Source organism: Erithacus rubecula (assembly GCF_903797595.1).
Source record: "Erithacus rubecula genome assembly, chromosome: 8".
Taxonomy (NCBI): Eukaryota; Metazoa; Chordata; class Aves; order Passeriformes; family Muscicapidae; genus Erithacus; species Erithacus rubecula.
This window is the reverse complement of record NC_136659.1, coordinates 1,578,383-1,606,125: the sequence shown is the minus strand read 5'-3', so window position 1 is coordinate 1,606,125 and position 27,743 is coordinate 1,578,383. Positions and strand designations below refer to the sequence as shown.

At 46.9% G+C, this 27,743-nt stretch overlaps 1 protein-coding gene across 9 annotated transcripts in view; it reads right to left on the bottom strand.

Annotated features, from left to right (window-relative positions):
- The window catches only part of AGAP1 (ArfGAP with GTPase domain, ankyrin repeat and PH domain 1), a 289,598-nt gene that overhangs the window by 203,622 nt on the left and 58,233 nt on the right, over nt 1–27,743 (bottom strand). For 2 of the 9 annotated variants that reach the window (XM_079310681.1, XM_079310682.1), the window contains exon 1: nt 22,302–23,381. The exons of 4 other annotated variants lie outside the window; for them this stretch is intronic. In XM_079310681.1, coding sequence (XP_079166807.1) covers nt 22,302–23,286 — 985 coding nt within the window. In that variant the 5' untranslated portion in view covers nt 23,287–23,381. Of the gene's footprint in view, nt 1–22,301; nt 23,384–27,743 lie in introns of those variants that run through there. 3 more of the 9 variants (XM_079310685.1, XM_079310683.1, XM_079310684.1) reach the window with 3 other exon arrangements.

Sequence of the window (27,743 nt, the reverse complement as noted above, 5' to 3'; positions counted from 1 at the left end):
CTCAGGAAAGACTCATTTATTCCAAGACCCACAGAAGTTGAGGTGAAAAGGTCAAAGACTCACAGACAGCACATCACAAGCAGGTTTGGGGATTGTTTTCCTAAATTAACCCATAGCTAGAGCATGGAACACTGGATCCATCAAACTGGAGCACACAGAGCCCAAATTGTGCAGCCCACAGAAATCCTCTGCTGAAGCTGCAACCCCCCCCCCCCCCCATATGTTGTTTTAAACATATTGGAAGAGATTTGCATAATAAACAGAACCACATGTATGAAGCTGATCAACTGGGGTCTTGTTTGCATTACTGCCCAGCTCTGGAATTCCAGTGAACTCAACCTTCACGTGTCACTACAGGCTCCACACATGCAAGGAATTACTTCTGTCAATAATTAATCACAGTTGCATGTGCTGCTCCTTTCATTTCTGCATCACTGATCAAAAGCTTCAAATATTCATGGTGTCACTCGTGTCTCTTCAAGACATGCACCAAGAAGATCATTTGAGCTGCATTTCCTCTGCAAAGTTTACTTTGCCCAACAGAAGTCTTCTCAATTCTTCTGGTTTTATTTCTAGCACTACCCTCAAGCACAAACTCCAAGAGGATCCTCAGCTGTTGTTAAAGCTCAGCTCAGTAACTCAGCCACACCCAGAGGAACCTTTTTAATGACAGTATTAAGAATGAGATGTAGATGTTGGTTCCACCACACAACTCCCAGATTGGTTTGGGTTGGAAGCAGCCTTAAAGCTCATCCATTCCACCATGGGCAGGGACATCTTCACTATCCCACCAGGCTGCTCCAAGCCCTGTCCAAACTGGCCCTGGACCCTTCCAGGGATGGAGCTGAGCTGAAATCCTGGGAGCAGGTCTGTGCACTCCATGGCACAGCACAGCAGCTGATTCCAAGGACTATTCCAACACTTCATATTTCAAAGACACAACAGAAAAACCCACTTCTTCAAATCCAGGAATGGCCACTAAAACCTAAATAAATATTAGCAGAACAATGTTAATGAGAGAACACAGGCTCAAGGCCTGACCAATAATCTTGTTTTGCCCCTTTTTTCCACCCAACTCTCTCACCCTTGACCAGCAAAAAGCTGATCAGCTCATAGCTTTCCCTTCCTCTGATCCAGATGGGAACTCAATGGCAACCTGAGCAAAATGAGTGGTAAGGGAAAGGCAGGCAGATATCCCTGCAGGATGACATGAAAGGACTTAAATCTTTCACAATTCTTGGAAAGCTTCTTAGCAAGAGCTTCCCTCAGGCAATCCCAACTTTACTTTGCTGTCCTTCTAAATGAGGAAAAGCTGTAAATAAATAAAATATAGAAAAGCCAAGGGATTTCTCTGGAGACTCTCAGCTAAAGGTCCTTTCTGCTAACAACAGGAGCCCTCAAAAACATGGGAAGGAAGTTAAAAGCACCAACAGCCACGTCACACACTGCTCTCCCCTTCATTAATTCCTGCATCACAAGCAATATTTAGAGTTTCTTCTGCTTTGTAATAAAAACCTGAAAGTAAATAGGTACAGAAAATATTCCTGCAAGCTCCCACTTGCCCACAAGGATGCAGATAAGGCCACACATCTCTCTCTTGGAGCTGTATCAAAGCAGCATTTTCAGGACAAATTCCCCAAAGCTTGTGTGCTGATTTTCTTAGCAAAGGGGGAAATGTGCAGCTTTTGGGTTGAGACTTGTGATCCTCCTAAAACATGCATTTTTCAGGGGGGGTAATCTCACAGCACATCCTCTCCAACCCAGCCCCCAGCACTTGGAGTCAAAGCACTGAATCAGTTCCAACAGAAAACAGCAGAAAACCATCCTGACACGTTGATTTCTAAGCTTTGCATAAAATATTACTTGGAAGAGCATGTTTCAAAAGGCTTTTTTAAATAGATTTTATGGGGCTCTGAGCAACCTGGTCTAGTGGGAGGTGTCCCTGACCATGGCAGGGGGCGGAACTAGTCGAGCTTTAAGGTCCCTTCCAACACAAATCACCCTGGAATTCTATGAATTTTTATATCTGCTGTGTTTAGGTTTTTAAAATCAGTCTTTTACATGGGTCCTCTCTGCTTATTCACTCTGCTCCACTGCACCAAACAATAACTACAAAGCAGCAACAAAACCTTTAGAAAACCACTGAGAGCAGTACCATGATGATTTAAGATTTTATTTCCTCCCTAGTCAGTGTGATAGAATCATGGATTCTATGGCTTTCCACTGTATACCAGTTAGGAATTACTGCTGCACCCACCCAGCTCCAAACATCCCTTTTTTTCCCTTCCTGAACTGCAGATGTGCAATTCATAATTCTCAGGCAGTTTAGGCAAAAAGCAGCATTGCAGCTCCCTGGGTGGGAATGACATCCCAGCCCTGCACAATGCTGTATTTACACTTCACCAACAGCATTAACACACAGGCTGCAGAACCAGTCACCAAACTGCCACAGAGCAATTCAATTACAGCTCTAAAACCAGAGGGATTTCACGAGCTGGCAGTTTAAGGCTCCTCCCACCCCCTGCCAGTGTAGTCAGGATAAAACCCCATGAGCTCTTCCAGCTCCAGTGTAAATGTTTGATATTGGACAGATTTATCTGGCCATACCCAATTCCTAATTATAAACAGCAAAACGAGGCTGAGCTTGGACCAGTGAAGGCATCAGGAATCTGAGCCCAGGCTCATCAGAGCCTCCTGTATCTCTGACATCTGAAAAACCTTTCCCTGTAACTGAGAACTGTATTAAAGAGATATTTAGGTCAAAGCTGTAATCTCTCCTCCAGCAGCATCTGGCAGCTGCTGCAGCAGCGTTATCCTTTGTGCTGCCATGGAAACAAAAGGAGGACCAGGGATGCAAAGAGCTGCACAAGCTCCCCAGCCAGCCTTTCCCAAAATGTGCTTCTGGGCTGGGGAATTGAAGAGCACTTGGCTCTCACCACAGCATTTGGGTTTTGTCTTCAATTTTCAAATTGCTGAAATCAAAATATTTCAACAATTTGCTGCTGTTAATATATTCCCCCTCTCTCTCCCATGCACAGCCACCCCACACGGCTTTCAGGGGGGTGCAGAGATGTTACCTCCTTAGGGATAACCCCATGTTTCCTACAAAAGGAATGATGGATAATGGATCCAAGTATATTCTCAAATCCAATCTCATGCACGAAGTTTTACATCTAACACCACCAAATTATTTGTTTTGCCCTTAAATATAATATAGCTCCAACCCTGACTACTCATCCTAACCCTCCCCACCCCACAAAACAAAACCCTAAAACCAAATAGAGCAGATATTTTGGCTGTAGGCTTTTCATAAGGAAAAATAAATTACATACTTAACAAGGAAAGCTTCCCATTCCCTGTATTTTCCCAGTGGGTTGGGTTCTGGAGCTGACACACACAGTCAGTGTAAGAGAAATTCAAATCCCACAGATGAAACCACAGTTTCCTTCTGAGACAACTCTGCTGTGGGAGAAGCACAGAGCACATCAGCAAGGGATGTCTGGAGTGAGGACTGTCAGGAACACAACTCAATTCCAATCAAATGCACATTTCCTAACACATCTCAGAGAAATGCAGCACTGGAGGGCTGGGCCAGCCCCTTTTCCAAGAGGCAATGACAACCCCACCAAGAGGTTGGCAGGAATATAAAAAGCAGACAAAGAGAAAATGAAAGCATCCCTGAAGTACAACTGCTCCCTGCTCCAATAAAACTAGGGAAGAAAATGATCATCTCTGCAGTGCAGTGGAGTGACATCCTTTTTTTATCAGGCAATAAACAACATTTCCTAAGGGCCAAATCCCCACAGAAATTCAGCTAAACACAGAACCACAGCAGAGAGGAATCCAGGAAGAAAAAGAAGGCACTGGAGGTGGAATGGTTGGTAAATGCCTTGTTTCGTTGGGTCTGCCCAAAAGCAGGGCAGTGTCAGGGGTGAGGGCAGCTCTCTCCCAACTCCTGCCTCAAGGGAAGGGCAGTGCCAGCACAGGGAAGATGATCCCACAGGGAGGTCAGAGAAAATCTGGAGGTAAAAGCTTTGAGCTGTTCAAGTCACACTTGAGACAGGCAGGAGGGAAAATCCACATCCTAGCAGGGATGCCCAAAGCACCCAAAATGAGATCCTTCAAAAAACCATAGCCTGGGCTGCCTTTCCTGGCTACAGACACAAACCAGGAATTAGCCTTTCTTATTCAAATCTGAATATTAATGAGGAACCTCCCTGAGCAGCATCAAAGATGAAAAGGGACAGCTTCTGCACTTGGCACAAGAAGAATCAATGTCAAAGGATAAATAAAAAAGATGAAGTGGGGGGAAAAGAGCACTTTGAAAGAATATAGGAACAGATTTATCTGGCAAGAAGAAAGTCACAATAGAGATTTAGGGAAAAAAAGAGGTTTTGCTGGGCAGGCTGAAAAGACTTTTGGCTTTTCAGATAAGTAAGAATGGCTGTAACTCAAACAGCAAAAAATTAGTAAAGGGGACTTGGTGATTACTTGGTAGAGAAGAAAATGGAATCACATCATGATTTTCCCCATAAAAGCCAAACCTACCCTTCCCCAATACCTCAATTATCCATCCACCTCAGAGCTCACTCACAATTCCAGCTCACTGGTTGCACGGAGTGTGATTAATGCAGACAAACCCTGCCCCTTGTCACACCCAGGCAGCCACGATGAAGTCAACGTGGTTTACTGGGTGTGATCCCATAACCCAGCTGAACCCACACTCTGCCCACCCCCAAAATGCCCCTCCCCTCCCAAGGAACCTGCAAAGGAGGGATGCACTGAGGATTCTTTATTCTTCTGCTGCACCCACAGCACCCACAAGCCAAAAGCTGCAGTTCACAAGTTCAGTCACTCACAGAGCAGCTCATGGCCCAACTTCCTCACTTGTCAACCCAAACCTGTACTCTGACATCATTTGGCCACTCACATTGACCTTTTCCAGTGCTTCCAACTGAGGCTACACAAAACAGCTCCAGAAGGTTTGTACAGAAGTACATCTAGAAAAACACTTCCCCTCTCCACCAGGGAAATGATGACTTGTTTATGCAACACATTTCTGAAAACATTTTTTAGAACTGCAGTCATGTCTCCCAGATTGCTATGCTGGTTGTCAAAACAGAGCCTCTTTTTCCCTGACTGTACCATATGTAATCCTAAATCCACTTTCCCTAACTTGATATCACCCATGCAAGATTTGGAGATGATTAGTGGAAAATACACAAATGAGACGCTGTTCTCCAGAGAACAGCCCAGCAGGAATAATCTGACTGGGTTTATATTTATTAGCCTGATGCACACATCTAACTTGTTTAAACAAAGCTTTTGTCAAATGTCAAAAAAAAAAAAATTAATGCAATCCAAAGCATGGTCTCAAAGGGAATTAATGTTGAGCTGGAAGCAGTGCAAAAGCCTTGGTTACAGCAACAAGGAAACAGTGCAGAGGGGGCCCATTTTATTTCAGTTGTGCAGAGATCCACTATGAAAAAAAGGCTGATTTCCTAACAGACCACATGAAAAGCAGGAAAGTGGGGTGGGGAACACATGGTCTATGTGGATGAGAGCCTCATGGGGCAGGGAGAAGGGCCCATAAAGCTTCCCAGTGCAGGAGATGCCCTGAATGCTGTCCCTGTCCTGTCCCCCTCCCCTGGGAACACACACCTCAGCAGGGCAGACTCACCTCAGTGCTCCAGCTGCACAATTAGTTTTTATCTTCCCACAACAAGCCAGTACCCACTTACTCCATTTCATTACCTTGCTGCCCAAGAGCCTGTAAAGCCACCAAAATAAACCAGCACTGAAAACCTGGGACTCAGCACTGTGCAGCTGAGCCAGGGATGCATCCTGAGGCTGCCAGAAAGCCAAGCATGCAGGGGAGGGCTCAGGTCTGCCAGCACCTTTAGCATGAAAAATGCTTAAAACCAGCTACAAAAGGTAATACGTGACTAAAAGGAAAGAGTTTCCTTTCACAGCTTCCTATTCAAAAAGCACTTGCTACCACCAGGCATTCTGGAAAATACAGGAGCTGTGCAAGTCCAAAGGATTTCTTTTGGAAACCAAAACCACTGCTCACGTGAACTTTAGACTGGGTGGCTGCAACACAAAGCCTCTTGCAGCTCTCCCCTGCAGATAAAGCTGCAGGTTTGGAGGATGCCACAAGTAAGGAAAAGCTGCTGGGATGCCAAGGTCCATTCCCTATCGTTTCTTTGGCTCCTCCTCCCCTCCCACCTCACCCAGCACACACAGCACCTGAAGAATTATTGCAATGCCTAAGATCTAAATCAACACAGAACCATTGCAAATATCCATTCCTTAATCCTGCTCCATTTGAAGTTTATAAAGCTGAATCTTTACCTTGCCAGAACTGGAAATATGACTTTTTTTTTTTTTTAACCACACTCATGCAGGAATCACACTATTGTGGGTCTTCAAAAAAATCCTGCCCTCTGGCTACACTCTTATTTTATGTTTCCTGGGTGAAGCCAAGAAACTCAAGTGTGTTTTCCAAGCTTCAGCAGGTTCCCATCACCTCAGGCACATACTTTAAACTCAAAACACTGCAATAGAAATGATATCTTTAAAGGAGCCCATGCAGAGCTCAGTAATCAGAAACCAATTTTGTTCACCAACGAGACCAAACACCTCTGTCCTTAAAGTCATGACCCTGATGCTTTTCACACCTGCTATTTAACAACATGAAAATGAGGCCTATTAAATGATAATTTGGGAAAAATGAGCTATTTTTGCACAAACCCTGTTGCTGCATTTTGACCTATAATGTGTTCTAGCAAACCACACTGTAAACTGAGTCCTTGCTAAACCCCTGCACCCGAACACTTAATTACTCTCCCTTCAAATTCTGTTCCATACTAATCCTATAACCTCCTATATTTCATATAACCTATATCCTATAACCTCATGTATTTCCTTTATAGGAGATGAGAAAGGAAAGCTGGGGGCCAGTTTATATCTTGTCACCTCTGTGCCATTTCCTCAGGTAAACTCGACCCCATCAGCCACTGAAATTCATTATTAAAAAAAAAAAAAAAAAGAGCCAAAAAACCCACAAAGATCTAAACTGTAGTTCAAAGCCAACAAGAAGGGTGTCAGCCTCTATTCCAGCAACACCATCAGCACACACTCTTAAGAAAATAATTAACACAATCAAGTGCAGCCTTAAATCCATAATAAAACACAGCCACTCGGAAGCAGTACAGTGGGGAAACAGAATGCCAACAGCCACAGCCTCCAAATCCCAAGAAAGTCACCCCAAAAGCAGCAGCAGCAGAATGACACTGAATGCACACTTCCAGAATGCAGAGGGACCAGCTCTGCCCTGCCAGGGAGCTCCCAAGAGCTGCTCCTGCAAAGAGCCAGGGGAGCTCTGCCCTGAGCATCACACACAGACAACATGTGGTTAGCACATCCAGGCAGCTACTGGGGCAGAGCGCAACAATTCCTGGCTCCTCCTCCCCGTTTAAATGGATTTATTTTTTCCTAGGCCCAGGCAGGGGATGAGGAGCACAGTGCAAGCTGCAGCTGTGCCAGCAGCTGGAACAGACCCCAGCACAGCCACAGCATTCTGCATCTTTTTTTAAGCTGCAGTGCATAAGAGTTCACATCCCAGAATGAAAACAAAGCAAACCCCAAAATAAACTCCACTGTCTTACTAATTAAAGGGATTCTTTCCTCCAGGAAGGCCAAGACAAACCACTGCTGTGGGGTTAAGGATGTAATTTTAGCACTCAGTCCTTTCAGCATTTTTATGGAGGCTGTGCAAGGGAACCAGAGCCTGAATATCCCTATAGCATCATCAAAAGTTCTGTCTGAGAAAGGGGCTTTTTCCCCTTAAATTTATTTGAAATGCCACAAGACATTTGGACAAGCTAAATCCCAACAATACTGGAATTTCTTCTCCAGCATCCACATTTTCATTCCCTGTTGAGGAGCCAGTAATTTCAACAGCCAGAATGTGAAGAGACCTACAAAACCATCTCATTTCACCCCTTGCCATGGGCAGGGACACCTTCCACTAGACCAGGCTGCTCCAAGCCTCATCAACCTGGCTGGAATGCTTCAAGGGATGCAACAATTTCAGGAGGTATCTTATTTTAATAATTCTGGCACATTTTTAATTGCCTTTGCTGATCTTTCCACTGAATTCACAGCAGATGGGGGTTTACCATACTGCAGGTCACACTGTCAACAAATAATACTATTTATAAGATAAAAGCCTGAACTTAACAATAGCAGGCATAGGTTTGAAACCAAAAGAAAACAAGCATTTCCAAATTTACTGTCTGCACCTAGCTCTAGGAAAACTGTTCCCAAAGGCATGGAATATGAAAATCTCACTTTCCCCAGCACAAGTTCACTGCTTTTCTAACAAGCCAACAAGTTTCCACTTGTAACTCTGTCCCAAATGATGGCTGTAAGGTTGTTCCAACCACATTCCAGATTTTTTTCTCTTGACTGCTCAAGACATTTCTAACCTCAGGATTAGAAAAATGGCACCAAGCTGTACCTGATGGAAGCAGAGATGGCAAAATGAGGAGCCTCCTGCTCTGAGTGTGCTGTTTAGGGAAATCCCAAGCTGGTCAATACAGAAATCATCAGATGAAGCAGATGTGCTTTTTATCCATATATGCAACAAAATGGGGAGACAACCCTTAATATATGGTGGTAAAGCAATCCCAGAAGTGAAATCTCTTAATTCCACAAAACTCTAAGTGTTTTTCCACATTCATAGATAAATAAAACACTTTTATCCTAAACACCAACAAGAGGCAGACAAGAAAACCAAACTCATTTTATAAGAGTGGTTTGGGTGACACCCCCCAGCACTTGAAATCCAAGTCTCCAGATCATTTTAACACGAGGCAAAGGTAATGTCATCTGTACCAGCTGGCTCCAGTTAACACCTCACCTTTACCAGCTGTAGAAGCATTTCCTGGTGGGCTGAGAACCACCCACCATTCATGTCCCTGCTGACTCACACAAATATTAATCAGCCTTTAAAAGGTGCTGTTCCACCACCTTGTGCAAATTACAACCAGCTCAGAGAGATGAGGAGACCACAGTGAGGGATTTGACAAGATAAGCAGGGTGAACAGCCTAGCAGCTCCTGTGCATCGATGTAAAAATATAATTGCAGTTTAATAATATTAACAATTATAGAATAGTTTGGGTTGGAAAGGACCATAAAAGATCATCTGCTGCCACGGGTAGGAACAGAATACAGATTTCAGATAATCCCTATTGTCCAACTCCTTCTCTCTTATTCAGACCATAAGATGAATATCTCAGGACAATTTGCTCCCCTTATCTACATGGTGCCAGCCTCCAAGGCAAGAGTATTTACATATCATTTTAGCACTGGCCATTTCATTGGGAACACAGTTCATCAGGGAGCCTAGAAAAGGAGGAGGATCACATCCTGCTGCCCTTCCCTCTGGCAGGAATACAGGAGCTAAGAAAGGCTCACAGCAGTTTTCAGCAGGAACACCTAGCCAGGCTGCAGGACAAGATTAAAGACTGCACACAAACCTACTGTTTTTATAGGAAACAACTGTTGTGATGTAAAAGCTGGACAGTAGACAATACAAACTGAACACATTACCTTGCACAGGACCAAACCACCCTCCTTCATGAAACCCTTACATCCCTGATTCCAGCATTTTCAACATGCCCTGCTCCATCCCAAGCACTGTGGATACACATCAGGAAATTTCTGCATCCCCTGCATCTGTTAAAATCACAGAAAAGTCAGGATGGAAAAGACCTCCAAGATCAAGTCCAACCTTATTATAAGCAGCTAAGCTAGGTGTGCTCTTACAACCAGACATGTCATCTGTAAACCTCTAAAGCAATTATCATGGTGAATCATACCAAGGCTACAGCGGGAAAAAAAAAAATCAAACTGTGTTAGCTATTAAATTGCTTTAGGCACTGTAATACACAAGAAGAATGAATGAAATTATCTAGGGAAGCATTACAAGAGTTTTTCCCCATCAAAAAAGCAGGCAGGCAGTCACAGAGGGCTCCCAAAGAACTGCTGGATGAAGAAATCTCTGTACAGACCAGTCTCACATGAAGGAAAAGCCTGAGATAAATGCAGTAAAAAACCCACTGTGGATTTCAGGCTGGAAATTGTGCCTCTGAATTAAATCCTGACACCAAGAACTGAAAACTGCACCTGCTCACAAGGTTTTGCTCTGCCACTTGAGTGACCCCAAGTGTGCCCAGCCCTGCAGATACCCTGGATCACAAAGGCTGTCCCTCCATCCTTCCCCAAATTCACCACCTGCCACTTCCATCAAAGAGAGGGAGCATTTTTACCTGGAGGAAAAAAACTTTAAAGGTGTTTTCAGACAGCTGAACTCCCCAGAGTCAGGCATTTATCTTGTAAATCAAGAAATGTGATGCCACTCTTTCAAGACTGCTTCAACACAGTTTCCTCCTCACAGCAATTTCAAGACTGCTAAAATTCGTCTCAGTAATTCCCAAATTATTAAAAGAAGTGATTTATAACAGGCCCAGGGACAAAAGCTATGAACAGCAATAGTCTACTGAAAATCTGACATTTGAGGTTTTGCATTGATCCCCCAGCATCTATTGGTATTTTCCAAGAAAATCCTATACTTAAATCTCACTTCAATATAAACAGCCACTGAGTTTCCAGCTAAAGAATCTGCTATAGGAATTAAATGCCACACTCCTCCCTGAAAATTCAGGTGACCAGAACCTCAAACACTCAAGATTTCAAAAGCTGTGCTGTAATTCCAGCTGCATTTACACAATCTGGCTCCCACTTCATATACCTATTACAATGTCCTGGATATGCTCCTCAAAAATGCTGCCAAAATGACAGAACCATTAAAAATGTCCTTAAAACCCCCAACAAAACAACAAAAAGCTTCACAACCACTTTGAGGCCCAAGGTTTTAAGCACAAGTCATCCACTGGAAAAAACATGACATTGAAATGAAGGAAAAAAATACAAGTGAGAATGCTGCAAAACTGCTTATTTCAACACCCAGCTGATTTTATTGGTTCTGCAATCACTTTTTCCTAGGTTTGGCCTGCTGGGTGCATATTCCACTAAACAAACATGAAGAAATAAAGGTGGTAAAATTAATTTTAAGTGATTTCACGAGTTGGAGTTAAACACAACTGCATTTATTACTCAAAAATTCCCAGCCCAGAGAGCAAGGACACAGCCTAACTCCAAACTCCTATCAAACAGCTCAGCAGCTTAGCCACAGCCATAAAATTATTAAATATGCATAGGAATGTGCCTGAAATAAAAGCACTGAAAGCAGACTTCATCTGACATGGGTTTATACATTATCTAAAAATCAGATGTATTTATACATATATTTATTTTACATATATATATATTTATATATGTAAATAAATCATATGTAATCCTCCCCCCCCAAATGCCATGCCACTGCAAAAAAAGGAATTCCTGGAAAAAAGGGAATTAAGAAAAAAAAATTTCTCTAAGAATGGCTGTAAAGGGTACAAGAGCTGGTAAGATAAATTAAACTGCAGTGGTGTGAGCCCAAATTTAGCCTTGGTTTATCTGGCAAGCCCTTTGTGGAGGTTAGATGAGGCTCCTTGAGCTCTCATCCAGCACTCACTGCTTGTTTATTTATCAAAGCTCATTATCTGAATGACTGAAAAAACACATAGAAATCCATTTTTATTAATCTGAGAAGGGAAAAAAATATGCTTTATGTGTTTGCCGTGGTTTTTGTTCTGTTTTTACTGCACAAAACCTTTCCTTCCTCCTCCCCTGAGGAGTGCTGGTGCTACCAGCACTGGGGACAGGGGACAGCACATGTAAACAGCAAAGAGCAGCAGTGCTTGTGATGACTGCAGTGACACATTCCTGGGATTGTTCTGCAGGAAAGGAACTCAGATTGGCTCCAGAAAAAAATCAGCTTTTTATCTAGAGTGTGAACCATGTAACCCTGCTCTAACAGTGACAGTGGGAATTCTCCATCCCAAAATTGCAGAGCTGCCTGGAGCTTGGCTGGGTAACTCAGCTCCCTCCTGCAGGAGGGAAGGAATAGTTAAATTCCTCTGGTTTTTCATACTTAAGTTTCAGTGGGACAGTGTGAATACAACATCTGGAACTGCAATCCATGATCCACAAGGAAATTAAAATTCCATTTTCATGGCAAAAGGCATCAAATCATAGGAAGGAGTTAATACAGCATCATTTAACAGTTACCTAGAACAAAACTATAATTAACACAGCAAATAAATCCCATTTTGGTCTGGACTCCTTTATTTTAAATGCAGCTTTCTGTTCTATTCCCCTACCAAAGCAGGAAAGTCCTGCTTCCAAGATGCTTCCCTGCAGACCCTCAGACTTCATTCACAAGGGACACAAAGGCCCCTCAAAATCAGCACTGCTGCTTCACCACCCCAAATCAGGATGGGTTCCAAAGGGACCAGATGAAAACTGCCAGTAAAAGCCACCCAACAGAAAGATTCCCTCCTTAAACAAAGGATAGCACAAATCTTGGTGCTGCTCTGGCTGAGATTTAGGTGGGAGGATGTGGGAAAATGCAATGAGTGGTACTGACATCCTGCTCATCAGGAATGCTCCAGGTGCCAGGAGCCTCCCTGAACATCAAACAGCAGGTGCTGAGAGATGTGCCAGACCAAAGGGCCAGCCCTGACCTGCTCTTTAATCCCCACTGTCCTTCCAGGGGAGATTATTTACTCCTGCCAGTAAGCTGCCAGCCTGGGAGGGCATCTGGGGCTATGAACTGCTCTGACACAGCCAGCAGAGCTCAGGGAAAGGTCTGCTCTGCACTTTTAGCTCCAGCACTGAAGTGGAACTTGGCCACTGTGACAGAAATACACAGGAGCAGGGCAAGGCAATGCTGCACAAGCACCTCAGGACAGAAATAGCACATCTGCCCAGGACTAGGATATCTTCATCAGAGTTAAACATAATGAAACCATCTGCCAGATTGGAAAACACAGTTTTACAGCCTTCATATGAAATAGCAGCCATTGTGTTCCTGTTTTACAGGCACAATTGAGCTCAGAAACGTACAAATTCCACCACTAAACATATATATATATATATATATATAAACATATACCTAACATACATATATAAATATATTTGTTTTGATTTGAGCATCTCTCAAAGTGCTTTCCAGAACAAGTTCTTCCACAATATCAGCTCTGTTTCCTGAAGGAAGGGGGGCACTCAGAGCAGCAACAAGGCTTTAGATGATGACTGCAGTGCTGTCTGCTCAGCCTCTACTTAGCATGAGTTCTCCTGCCTGCTTTAAGCTAAAAATAGAGTCAGTTCAAAGGGCTGCAGGTCAACAGCATGAGCAGGTGATTCAGAGGCAGACAGCAGTCAGGAGACACACCTGGGGCTCTGGAGGGCCCCACAGTGAGGAGGGAAAGCAGGTGGCAGCAGTAAAATGTGGCAATAATCTCAGGAATGTTTAAGTCCCAACATAAAGCAAACCAACTGCAGGATTTCGCTTTTCCCTCCCCACCCTTTATGTTCACAAGACCCAGAGATAAGCAGGGGCAAAAAGGGAAGGATTCCCACAAGTTTTGGAGGCAGCCAAACAGACTCCCAACACTTCCATGCCTCTGGTGCATACACACAGAAATAATCAAGCTGTTTACACATCTTTATGCACACTCAAACATACATTTCTTATCTGATCCCAACCTGCTCTTTTCAGAGCCTGTCATTCCCAAATAACCTCACCCTGAGTCACCTGGGAAGCTCTGCAGATACCCAAACTGAAAATAAAGAGTTTTTTTTTTCTGAGAACTTCAGTTCCCCTCCTTGAAGGAGCTGAAGTTCAGCTCTGTTCACAGCAATGTTCTAATCTCAATTACCACAATCTGCCCTAAGCAGTGACTTTCCAGCTAACTCAGAAATAGCCAGGAATTTTGAAGACTTAAGACATGCAAAGATATTTTTGAGAGATTGGAATCAGATACAAAAATAACATAGTTTGGCCAGAACTGCTTGCAATCAAAGACATTTCACTAAAACCCAGGTGACCCCACAGAGAAAGTGCCCTGAAAATAAGAGCTGAAAAGAGGCTCTTCACTCCCAGGGACTGCTTTTAAAACATCATTTTTTTCAGAAAGAGGCCTTTAGTGTTGCCTTCTTCTTCCTCTGGCCCTTGGGAAACAACCCTGCCATGCACAAATCTACATGGAATTAAAAATATCTCTAGTTAACCCTTGAACAGCACGAGGCTGCCCAACCCCATGCTGGAAATCTTAGGAAATTCCTGGCCAAACAGCACAAAATCAAAGAAAACACCTTCTCCTCAGGGCAGTAATTAGCCTCTTTTTATTAAAACAAACTCCTCATTGACAAATTTAACAAGTCAGGGTGTAAGAAAGTTCTGGGGAGACCTCACTGTGGACTTTCAGTACCTAAAGAGGCTTTTTACAAGGTCAGATAATGACAGCACAAGGGGGAACAGCATCAAAGTAAAAGAAGGAAGATTTAGATTAGACATTGGGAAGAAATTCTTTATTCAGAGGGTGGGCAGGGCTGGCACAGGGTGCCCAGAGAAGTTGTGGCTGCCCCTGAATCCCTGTGAGTGTCCCAGGCCAGGCTGGACACTGGGTTTGGAGCAGCCTGGGACAGTGGAAGGTGTCCCTGGAATGGCAGGGGTGGCACTGGATGAGGAGGGGACAAGAGGACACACAGCGACAGGGAAACCACTGACAGCCAGGGAGGAAGAGCAGCCTGAGCAAGGAAACCAACAATCTGCAGCTCAGGATGAGGCCAAACAGGTGATTTTTCAATTCAAGTCAGGTGAGAGAAGACAAAATTTTAATTTTGTCTGAGCACAAATCCAAGGCTGAGCACAAATCCTTGAATGCTGTGAAGAGCAACACAGGGTCAATTTTAACAGCTTTAGTAATTAAAACTGGAGAAAAGCTAAACCTTGCATCCTCCACGAGCACAAACTCAGATTTCTCCCTGCAGCACACAGAGGTCAAGGCATAAAAGCTGTTGCCTTGCCAACATAAATATTTCTGTATCTCTGAACAGAGGAGCTTCTGAGTTGGGACGTTGCATAAGGAACAGTTGGGCCCAGGCATTTAACCCCAGATATGAACATGAGCCCTGGAAGAGCAGGAGATACCCCAGGCACTCTGTCACTCATCCCAAAGAAGACTTTGGGCTTTGGGAACCCTTGGTTTTGGGAGCAGGGAGAGCATCACCTCTGCAGCTCCTAAGGGTTAAGGGCCACTACTGATTTCTCAGGATTCAGCCAAAGAAAGTAAGTGATATTTAGTGGTGAGAACAAACATTAACTCATTAAGGTGAAATATTGTGCTTTTAACACCCAAATAACATCTGCACCCACAGAATCAGCAGAGAAACTAAGGAGGGAGTCAGCTCCATAAATGCCTTACACATCCCTACAAATCAAATCAAATCCAGCTGCACTGAGTGGTTCAGCACCCACTTCTCCCAGAGTTTTCCCTTATGTTTAATACATTGGCACTGCTGTTAAGCAACTGTTTGCATGGGAATAAGAGGAAAAAAAATTGCATCAGCAATGCAGAAGCCTCTTCCCAAACCCCACACATGTATATGTATATGTATATGTATACGTATACGTATATGTATATGTATATGTATATACACACCAAGTCCTAAAGCAGCACTTTTAGGAATCCAGATTCTCTATCAAAGGAGCCAGACAAGCTGACTGACAAATGCATGCAAACAAAGAGGGATTATAAATCATTTGGAAGCACCAGGAGCTGGCAGCACTCAGTATTTGAGCTCCCCTTCATATCTAAGTAGCAAAACATCAGCATCTAATCCTTCCAAGTAGGAAAGAGCTGCTGGGAGGCTTCATTCACAAAACGGGAGCTGGGGAGAACAAGAACCCTTTACTAACACTGGGGTTTTCCCAAGAAACTTTGAATTTATTTCTTATTAAGTACCTTCAAGGATGAAATTAACTTCCCCAAGCTCAGCAGTTGAGACACATCATCAATTCATTTTAAAATCAAAGTTGCTTGATATAACCAGAACTGACATTGCTGAATCTTTAATTCAATAGCTCTCTCTATCTACAGGCTAGTGAAAATAAAGGTACAAATAAGGGGTGTTAGGCAATACAGAGGGAACATTTCTCAAAGCAAGGAGTCAGACTTTGAGTACCACCCACGTGGAACATTTACAGGCAGGAAATACAGAGGTGCCTACCTCGTAAACCCCAGGGACTGTGCTGACATTACAGCCAGATCCTACAGGGCTCCTCATAAAGCCCTTGCTGTAACAATACATGGAGAGATTTACTCTGGGTTATCCCTTCAGACAAGTGACCTTTACATCTTCATCTGGGCAGCCTTAACAGGACCCAGAACACGAGAACAAGTTAAATGATGACTCAAGTGAACCCACTCCACAAACATCCCTCCAAATGAGACCAAGTGACCCTTGTGACAAACACGCTGCCCCGAGTCCCTGCCTGTCCCAAAGCCCTTCCAGCTGCTCCTGCAGCCCAACAGCTGCACTGCAGCTCTCTCTGCCTTGCTTCCCTTCTCATTCCCAAAGGAAACCTCAATAAATAACAAGGGCCACCATTAATGTCGTCTGTGGTGATCAAAAAAAGATTACAGAAAGCTGCAGGGCGCTGTTTGCTATTCTCTGGCTGGCATTTGCCGCCTGCTTTGCGTTAGGGAAACATTTGGTACTATTTTGTCAATAAAGCACAAGTATTTGTCACACACTGTCACTGTGTACCAGCCTGAACCATCAAAAATCATCAAGAGCCCCCTTTTTAACTCCCATCAAGATAATAGCTTGATGTTGGATGCTTTTCATGAACAAAATAGATGATAGTTCCACGGGTTCAATCCACTGAAATTTCTTTTTCCTCGCACATGAAAAAAGCCATTCTGTGGTTTTTGGCAGAATCGCCTCTCGCTGTGTGTTTACTGCAGTTGCCATGGGGAAATCCCAACACCACTTATCAAAAGTCACACCAGCACATTAACAGTCTGCATTAATGATTTCTTGTTTAATCCTAGGCAGCACAAAGTGAAAAGGAATATTCAGGCATTTAAAACATGTGCTGCTCTCTGCTTTCCAAACACCAATTTCTGAGGTTATGGCCATGCCAAAGAAAACCCCAGTACACTCCATCGTTTTACACTCATTATTTGGTGACTGGAGAGTTGTACTTGGGCAGTCAGTGCTCAACTGCTGCTGGTCATCAGCTCTGTAGGGTCAAAATTAGCTCTGCTGTGCAGCAGAGAGCCAAACTTCTCGTTCAAATACACCCAAGTGGTTCTTCAGTGGTGATCTAGGAATCCAAGATCTGGATGCAGCCCTGGTAATGAACTGACACTGCTTTGAAATTGCATTTTGTGAAATGGGAGTGATGGCAGGTTCTGGCTGCTTCACTAGAGAGAGTAAGGGTTCAGCATCTGGTACCAGTGATTTCATTTTGCAGGGCAAAATGACCATTACGTCCAGCAAAGAACTGCAGTCAAGTCATGCAGCAACTATGAGAAACTTAAAACCCTCCCCTGGTCTCAGAAAAAAGCTCATCTGCCACCTCACAGACAGACTCCACCTCTGAAAAACCAACAACTGTAGGCTCGCCAGGATGAGCAAAGAGCTCCAGAGGATCCCAGTGCTCTTCAGAGTCACAGAATTGTTTAGGTTGGACAAGCCCTCCAAGGCCATTGGGCTGAAGCTGTGACTGATCCCCACCTTGAGCTCTGAGTGTCATGTCCAGGTGTTTCCTTAACACTCCAGGGTTGGGAACTCCTGGCCACCTGGGCTCCTGGTCAGCACCATCACCAACACTGCCATTCCTTTCCCTATGGATCTCACTCCTCCCTCAGCCTGCAGTGCTGCAGGAGTTGCTGTGACACAAGGGCAGCACCTGGCACTGGGCTTCTTGTCACACTGAGCAACCTCAGATTCAAGGCATGGAATCAGGAGGAGAGGAAAGGGAGTATCATGGTCCCGGATTTTTCTTTCCCTTGAGCAAACTGTGCTTTGGTCATCTGCATGAGCTTCATGAGATAAGCACATGGTTACCTGGAGTGGTAAACCAAGAACAGGCAGAACAACAGAACACTAATTCAATTTACAGAGCTCCTATTGGGAGGGAATGGAGATGAATGTCTGCACAAAGCTCCACAGAAGTAAATATTCAGTGATCTGTCCCAACAAAGTAACTCTAACTGCCATTAGGCATTTAAGTGTCAAGTTTATAGCAGAGAGACATTAAAATTCTACATTTCTTTTCAGTTTTAAGAGAAAAACAAAGACCACAGCTGCTAGCATCTGGCACATACTTCAATATTGTGCAAACATTAATCCCTCTCATTCTCTAATTCAGCCAGTGACCTTAATACCAGTCCAGTTCTTAATCACCTGGCTCTATCACTGCAGCTGGCATTCATTTTGCTTAACACAAGACCTACCCAATAAATAATAATAAAAAAACCCTCTTAGACAATGCTTGAAAATGCTTGACCCCAACTGCAATCTATTTATCTGCTGGGTTTTATTTTCGTAACAACCTCTAGACAACACTCACAAGAACTGAAACAGCTGAAAGAGTCCTTAGAAGGCTTTTAGTTCATGAAATCAGGGACTCTCCAGCACTGAAAAAGATTATGCTCATGCCAGCACAGCACCAAAAACCTGCAGCTACAGCCCAGGCAGCCACACAGGACCAGTTCCAGTGCATTTGCATCTTACTGCTCAAACCCCATGTGCTCCACATCTCTGCCCACTCATTCGTGCCAGTGCACATCAGGCAAACTGGGAATGCCAGCAGCACAGCAGAGCAGTGACCAGGGGAGCAAGGAGATGACACAGAACTAACAAGAATTATCTCAAGTGAAGCTTTGCAAGGAAAAGGCTGGAGGCCTCCAACAGAGATCACTCAGCAGCCCTCCCCTGCTTCCCACGACGCTAAGCTGCAGAGAATTTGAGATAAGAGCTTAGAACTAACTCCTCTAAAACCTCGGGGGAAAAAAACCTCAAAAGAGAAGTTTATCATATTATAATGATACTCTTCTTGACAGTCAACAGTTTTGATACCCAGATCTGCTTAGTGTATCCTAAAGAGAGGTTATTCAAACAAACTTATCTCAAAACAAAAGCAACAAGTGACAACCACTGGAAAAAAAATCCAACTCATTTTAACACCACCCCCAACAGCCTCAGCCTCAGAGCCATCCTCCTCCTCTTCCTCCAGAGAGCAAGGGTTCCTCTCAGCAGGAAAGAATCAAGAAAACTTCAAGGAGAAAAAAAGTTTAGATGAGGGATAACATTCCCCTTAATGACTTCTTCTAAAGAGTTTAAGGCATAAATAACTTTTCTGGCTTGAAGCTTATGGAAGTTTCTCTTTTTGCCTTTGGGGATAGTGGTCATGCAGATAGAAAAAGTTATTTCCTCCAAATAAATGGATCCCCTGCTTTCCCTTGAACAAGTTTTGGGAAGTGTTGCTTGCATAGGATTTGAGGCCAACAGTATCATAGCAAATAGGGTTTGCAAGTAGAAAAGGTTTGATGCTCAAGGGCTGTTTAGTGACAGCATGAATAACTACTGAGAGTCTGCAGACTGATCCCAGCCAAAAATCAACCTTCACCGACTTCACAGCCTAAGTCAGACTCAGTAACATCAAAACCACGTAGATTTAAAAATTATTGACTCTTCTGCTTAAAAACTTGTTCAAAACTATGTTATATTTGACTGTGGTAGGTGAAGTAAGGTATTTATTTTCAGGAAATATCATCCAAGTAGACATCACAGTACCCAGGTGAATGTTTCAAGCAAAAATGCTAACAAGCTCAATTTTTTAAATTCTCTGCTTTCTCTTAAGACCCTGGGCAGGCTTTTTGTTGCAGGTACAAAATCAAATAACTCATGCACAGCACAAAAACAGAGAATACCAAGGCCATGAGGAAAACAAGTGTAGAATCATAAAATCACAGACTGGTTTGGGTTGGGAGAGACCTTAAAGCCCATCTCATCCCACCCCCTGCCATGGGCAGGGACACTTCCCACTGTCCCAGGTTGCTCCAATCCCCATCCAGCCTGGCCTGGGACACTTCCAGGGATCCAGGGACAGCCACAGCTTCTCTGGGCACCCTGTGCCAGGGCCTGCCCACCCTCACAGCCAAGAATTCCTTCAAGTTTCCAGGCAATAAAACCCACACTGAAATTAAGGTTCCACCTGTGTGTTTGCAATTACTCCAGAATCAGTGCACAGGTCTGACAAGAGTACACCAGCTCCATATCAACTAAAAGAGGCAAAAGACAAGTTCTGGTTGAACAGCAGCTTATTCCAACCATAAAACATTAAAACATATTTGGCATACTAATTGTAATACCTAACTAAACATTTTTCTTACCATATAGTAGGAGAAATTAAAGACAAATTAGTTCAAGTTCAGCTTTCTAGCAGTCACCAATGAGCAAGAGCTGGAGCTGTGCACAAGCTTTTTTCCCAAGCTGCAATTTGATGGGAAAAAGGAAGGAAACAGAGCACACTAAGCCTGCTAACCCATAACACAAGCCTGCCACACTGCTGCCTGCTGCAGCCTCACTGCTGGGACACAGGGACACACTTTCTGGAGAACAAGCCTCAAGGCTTCATTGCACCAGACACATTTGGCAGGGGCAGGCACAGAAGAACATCTCTGGAACATCTTAGTGCTGTGCACCCAGTTATTGATTAACTGCAGCCTCCTCCCTGGCTGGGAGGGCTGTGCTCCCAGTACAGGGCTGTGTGCTCTTGGAAGGGAGCAAGTCAGTGTGTTGGCACAGGACAGGCATAAAGAGCCCAATGAAGTAATTCTCTGTTGTGGTTACCTTGAACTTTAACCAAGGTCAGACCACAATTTCCGTCAAGATTATTATAAGCCCACATGAATGCCTCTACATCAATAAAACCTTACAGTCCTCAGTTACTAGGTCTAAATATTTGGCTCTGCTCCTCGAGCCTCAGACTCTGGGCACACTCCACTCTCAGCAGGAGCTCTGGATGTAGAAGGGGCTGGCAGGTGGTTATTGCTTTCCACAATAAACCACCTGGGCCCAACTCCACACCATCCTCTGCTGTACCTGTGTCTTTATGAAAGCTTAATCTAATTGAGAATCGTATTTTCAGAAAAGCACCAACTCAGAGATTGTTTGCCACGTGATAAGCACTTAGTGCTCAAAGGTGACTATAACTGCTGGTTAAATGTTTCATCACAGGTACTCATTAAAGATCTGAAAGCACAGCTAGAAGAAAGCACCATCTCACAATGAAGCTCCACAACCAGCATTTCTGGTTTGACACGTCCCAGCCAACGATACCGGGATCCTTCCAGATCCTCACAGAAAGCAGCTCGTCAGCTCTTCCCTGCTGTCCCACAGTAAGCACCTCCATCCCACACTAAGGCTCTTGTTCAAGTTTTTCTTGTATCTGAGGGATTCACAAACCCCCAGACTTCCCTATGATTTCCACCTAGACTAGAAACACTCTGGCTAATTTGTGCACAGCTATACAAAACGCCTCAAATAACAAAATAATTCAAAGAGTGCAGCTTCTGAGTCTGTACTATGTTTTTCAAAAACATGTAAGTCAGTCTAAGCTCCTTTACTACAATAAATGTTTAGGATTTATGAGACATTTACACCACCATTCACTCACTTCTCCAGCAGTGCCCACTTTGAACCATCCTAACCCATCATTCAGATTACAGAAGTCTTTCCAAAAGGAGCAGGTCCCAGTGCTGTGCAGCACTGGGCCACCCAGTGACCTATATACAACAGCACTCCAGTTCAGCTTCTATTCCATAATTAAACGAGCAGCACTTCCCTCACTCAGCTGTCCTAGAATGCACAACAAATCACCCCAGAGAGGGATTTTTGGTTCAGGAGGACACGCAGCCTGATCTGCACTCTGCAGAGCTGCACTACCATGTGCTCCAAAGCACGCTGTATCCATAGAATCATGGATTGGTTCGGATTGGGAAAGACCTTAAACACTATCTCGTTCCACCCCCTGCCATGGGCAGGGACACCTTCCACTATCCCAGGCTGTTACAAGCTCCATCCATCCTGGCTCTGGACACTTCCAGAGATCCAGGGGCAGCCACAGCTTCTCTGGGCACCCTGTGCCAGGGCTTCTCCACGCTGATGTACCCCAGTGCAGCATCTCCCGCACATGACAGGCCCTTGACCCCACCATCCATCCCCCAGCAGCGATGCCGAGCCGCCCAGACGACACAAGCACGGGCACCTTTATGAGGGGACCCATTGATGCTCTCGGAGCTGGACTGCATGTCCACGGCGGCTCTCCTGAGGCTGCTGAAATAAGCCCTGGACCTGGAGAAGCTGCTGCGAGGGGAGCGCCCGTGGGGGCTGCCGAAGAGGGCGGCAGGGCCGTCCCTGCGGGCGAAGATGCCGCTGAAGAAGCGCAGCAGCCGGTGCTCGCTGCCGGCGGCGGGGCTCTCCCGGCCCAGCCGCTCCGAGAGCCGCTGCAGGTCGCTGTTATCCAGGGTCCGGTTCTTGCTCTTGCTGCGCTCCCAGCGCTCCAGCCGGGACAGCGGGTCCGCCTGGCTCAGCACCTCGCCCACGTCCAGCGTGTTGCGCTTCTCGGGGGGCTCGGCGGGCAGCGCGGCGGGCGGCGAGGGCGTCGGCCCGGGCAGGCAGCCGGAGCTGCTGTGCCGCCGCACCCGGGCCGGCTCCGCGCCGCTGCTCCAGTGTCTGAAGCTGAAGCTCCGCCGCAGCAGCCCCGGCTGGCGCCGCGGGCTGTGGCCCCGCTCCCCCGGGGCCGGCTCCCCGGGCCCCTCGTCCTTGTCCCGCTGCACGCCGGGCGGGGACGCTCCGGGCGCGGCGCTGTCCCGCGGTGCCCCGGGCACGGGCGGCCCCGCTCTCCGCGGCACCTTGAGGCGGCCCAGCTCCAGCTGCCCCGTGCTCAGCGTCCGGAAGGTGCGGAGGCCGCAGGGGCTGGGGACCCTGTCCCGCTCCTCGCCTTCCTCCTCGCCCTCCTCCTCCTCCAGCAGCAGCAGCCCGGCCCGGGTGAGGCTGGAGGAGCACGGCGGGCGGCTCCGCCCGCGCCGGGGCAGCTCGGGGCCGGCGCGGCCGCTCTCCGGCGCCAGCAGCTCCTTCTTCACCATGGTCACGGAGATGCGGTACACGGTCTTCCTCTGCGGGGTGCCCCGCTGCATCCTCTCGGGGGACGAGGAGGCGGCCGGCGGCTCGCTGCTGTCCAGGAGGTACATGATGGCTCTGCCCTTCAGGCAGCGGGCATCGCCGCCGAGAGCGATGGAGGGATGAATGGATGGATGGATGGATGGATGGATGGATGGATGGATGGATGGATGGATGGATGGATGGATGGTGGCTGGAAACGCAGAGCCGCAAACCACTGCAACCCCGTTAAAAAATAATGAAATAAATAAATAGTAATTAAAGAAAAAAAGAAAAATGCTCCGATGTCACACCCCGCTCTGCGGCGGGGTCAGGCTGGGCTCCGGCTGCGCTCCCCGCCGGCGGCCGGCGTCCATGGCAGCGGCATCCCGGAGAGGCGCCGAGCGACGGCTCACATCCACATCCCCATCCCCATACACGCACGCATCCTCCTCCCGCCGAGCCCGGCTCCGCTCTTCACGGCACGGGAGCTGCAGCAGCCGCTTCCGAGCTCATTGTTCCCGGCGCGGGCGCGCTGCCGCGGCTCCGGGCGGGTTTTCCCGTGCCCTCTCCGCGGGTAGATCCGCCGGGCAGGCGCGGGAAGGGCCGCGGGAGCGGGGCCGGCGGTGCCGGAGCGCCCGGCGCACGCCCCGGGGCGGGCAGCGCAGCGAGCGGCGGGGCCCGGCCGCGCCGCCGGGCAGCACACAAGCGCCGGACTGGAGTCCCGCCCGCCCGGGAGCGGCAGCAGAGCGCGCCAGGACCGCCTCTGACACCTCCTCTGGGGAAAGGGGTGCGCCTGGAGCAGGCGACACAAGGGACACAGACACAGGAACGCATCCAGGTGAGGCTGGAATGGCTCCAGAGAGGGAGACTCCCCAGCCTCCCTGAGCAGCTTGTTCCCGTCCTCAACGTACAGAAGTTCTTCCTCGTGTTGGTGTGAAACTTCTCGTGGTTTAGGTTACGACCACTGCTCCTCATCCTGACGCTGGACACCACTGAAAAGTCTGGCATCACTCTCTTGGCACGTGCCTTTTGGGGTAGTTATATGTATTAACGGGATCCAGGATTTATCCTGCATAAATATATCCTGTGGGGCCCATCAGCTTGGACCACAGATCTTAGTTCATTCTGCATCTGAGGCAACACTTCCTCCTTAAAGACAGTCAAAATTACTCAGAAACTATTTTTTTTAATCTGTAACCCTCCTTTGTAAATATTTGTTCACCACAACGCTGTGCACAATTAACGAGCCCCATTACTGGATTGGTTAGTCATGCAGCGGTTTCATCAGAGCCTGGCTCTCCTACACAGCTGGAGGAGGGCATGACACACACACCCCTTTCACACCCAGCTTGCCAGTGCTTTTGCAGGGATGCTGAGGTAATTAACAACCAATAAATGCCCGCTCTTAGTCACTCACAATCCAGGATGGCAGAAAAAAAAAAAAAAAAGTTAAGCAACATTGGGAATAAAGTTTGTAGGTTCCATGCCTAATACCTCATAAAAAGTCAGGCTTGAAAAACCACCTTCAGCTGCCTTGCACCTCCCTCCCACGTCTACAATCCAAACATCCTTTGGCAGTGCCAGTGAGGGCCAAAAGCAATAAAAAAGCAGGTGTAAAAAGGAAGGGAAGCACTGCCACTTCCACCACTAAACCCTAAGTGCCACATCTACAGGGATGGGGGCTCCATCGCTGCCCTGAGCAGCCGTGCCAGGGCCTGGCCTCACTTCAGGAACAGCTCCTGGAGGCACACCTGGGCAGGGCACATCCAGGAGCAGCTCAAGTGGGAGGCTGGACTCTCACACCACGAATAAGGGATGCTCTGGGTGCCAGCCTCTACACACACCCATTTACAGATGACACAACACACACACTGCTGCTCCACTATCACTGAGTTCCTGATTTAGCTCATTTCTCCAGGTGTCAGAGTGTTGTCTCTAACGCTGACTAATTAACACTGATTATTCCTCTTCACCATGGAACAGACCTGCTTGCGTCTCTTCAGCAGATACGGATTCAAGACCAGGGGCTTGCAGCAACCTGGAATAGTGGAAGGTGTCCCTGCCCATGGTGGAGAGGTGGAACATGATGATATTTAATGTCCCTGGCATTCTAAGAGGTCTCCTTTGACCAACCTTGAAACAAATTTCCAGTTTCTTCTAAATGGCACATTTTTCAATTTCCCAATACCCCAATGTCCATTCCCGATGGGTATTTCCAAAGGAAAAAAACGAAGGGGAAGGGGGGGAGGAAAGACCTGTTACAAAATACGAGCCTTAGAGTAACAAAAACCTGTTTCTTATGTTTTCCTCAAGATTCAGATCCTGAGATTTGTAACGTCACCAGACCGGGAGTGCGCGGGCTGCCAGGGCTCGTCCCGGCCCGCGACCCAGGCCGCGCTTTCCAGCGCGCCGCGCGGGGAGCGCAGCCTCCTCACCCGGAGCGGGATCAACCATTTTTCATCCTCCCGGGATGACAGACCCCTCCAGAGGAACCACTTTTAAGCGCAGACAAATAGCCGGCACATTCCTCCAGCCCTCTCGGAGCATCCCACACGCCCTTGCTCCCCGCATCCCGCCCTGCTCGGGGCTGCGCTCCGCTCGCACCGGGGCGCAAACGCGGACATCCATCATCGCTTCGGGATGCTGCAGCAGCTCTGTCTGCGGGCACTGAGTGGTACTCGAGGGTTGCTCTGCTGCTACTCATCGTAATTTACCACCCTGCAACTTCTTGCAAGGCTTTCTATAAGTGGGAGGCGTTGTTTGGCAGCCGCCTGTGCCGCTGGTACAAAGCCCATCACCTGGTGCTCCTGCCATCCCCATTCACCCCCGCCAGCCGAGCTACAGCAATCTGCTCTACGCGCTCACCCAACCCGGGTTATCTCCGAGCAGGCACCCGACTCACAGCTAGGATGCCGTGCTCGGCATTCCGGAGCAGCTCCAAGCTCCCGGGGGCAATGCCCGAGCCGGGGATGCTCTGGGCTGGCCGTGCCCACCGGCCGGGCTGCGGGCGAAGCCCGCTCCTGCCGCTGCTCCCGGCCCACAATTAGCGCGGATCCGCTCCCAGACCGGGACGAGTCCCTCGGGCCCTGGGACCAGAGCAGCCAGGAGGCACGGCAGCCAACCCAAACAAGTCATTTGGCTCGCAGCCCACGCGTGTGTCCTGAAGGGCCCTCGGCAGCGCCTCCTGCTTACCTTCCATCCCACAGGCGCTCACAACAGAGCAGGACGCGCAGGCACCATGAAGACCCAGCTCTGAAAGGTGTCGGGGGTACACAGGGGGTTACACCCTCCCTTCATCCCACAAACTGCTCCCTGACCTCCTGCCAAGCTCACAAACACCCCCGAAGGACTGTGCCTGACAAAGTCTTATTGTCCCTCCAAAGCGGTCACACTACAAAGGAGAACCACAGAAATCCTCCATCCCGTGTAGCCAGTAAAGGTCACATTTGCCATTTCCCACGTAGGAGAAGCTCTCTACCAAAATTTCGAGTTTCACAATTCTCAGCAATGAGCCCAAAAATTTATTTTAAATCAGTGAAACACGGGTGTCTCAAACACATCTTCAGAAAGCTTCAAGCAAAGCTCGTGCGGTCATAGGAAGGGCAGAAGGAGCTCTCCCAACACACCATCCACTGACGCCCACCCTGGCTGATGTTCTGCAGCTGAGTTTCAGCACTGCTCACCATCAACAACTGCAGAGATGACCCTGCTGGCAGGAGAAGCATTCCTGCTCTCCAGCAGCTGCACAGCCAGGTCACTGTGAGCAGCAAATACTACTGGCACTGACTTTATAAAGCAAACCCTTCTTGTGTCATTCCAAGTGATGCAAAATAGGTGTTGCATTTTCTCTGTTCCCGAGAACTCTTTGCAAAAATAATTATAATCATAATTCTTTTACTCCTCATTCTTAGTTCCTTACAGGTGTTTTCCATTCTGCCAGCAGATCCAACCCAGTCACCACCCAAATGTAAAAGCACAGACACAGAGAAAGAACAGTTGGACTCGAACTTACAAGTCATTTCCAAGCCGAACAATTCTAGGATTCTATGAAATGCCTGATATACACCAGGAGAATCTCAGAATGACCATGCTGAGACAGACTGGACAAGTTTGCCAAAACCTTTCAGGGACACAATTCCTGTGATGCATGCTGCTTGTTTATGTGCCCATGCTTTGGATTTTACTGGACTTTTTTTATTTTGCAGACTGCAGGTCAAACTAGACACACAGCATCACTCCAAGTAGTGGTTCCTTTGACAAATTGATTGTGGAAGGCAAAATTAGGTCACCTGAGCGATTCTTCAGAGTAATTCGGACTCCATCCGCTGTTTGTCATCGGGGATCAGCGTTCAAGCAGCAAACAAGAGAAGGCATCTGGACCAGAACAACATTGTGCTGCAGGGGACCAGCAGCACAGGGCCCAAACTCAGGGGCTCTCTGGAGCCACAGGCTCTGCATTAAGGCACTGATCTGTGCTCTCCTGTCACTCTGCACTTGTCCATTAGGCAGGCCTGAGTTCACTGTAGGCAATTCTTTACTCAGCTGA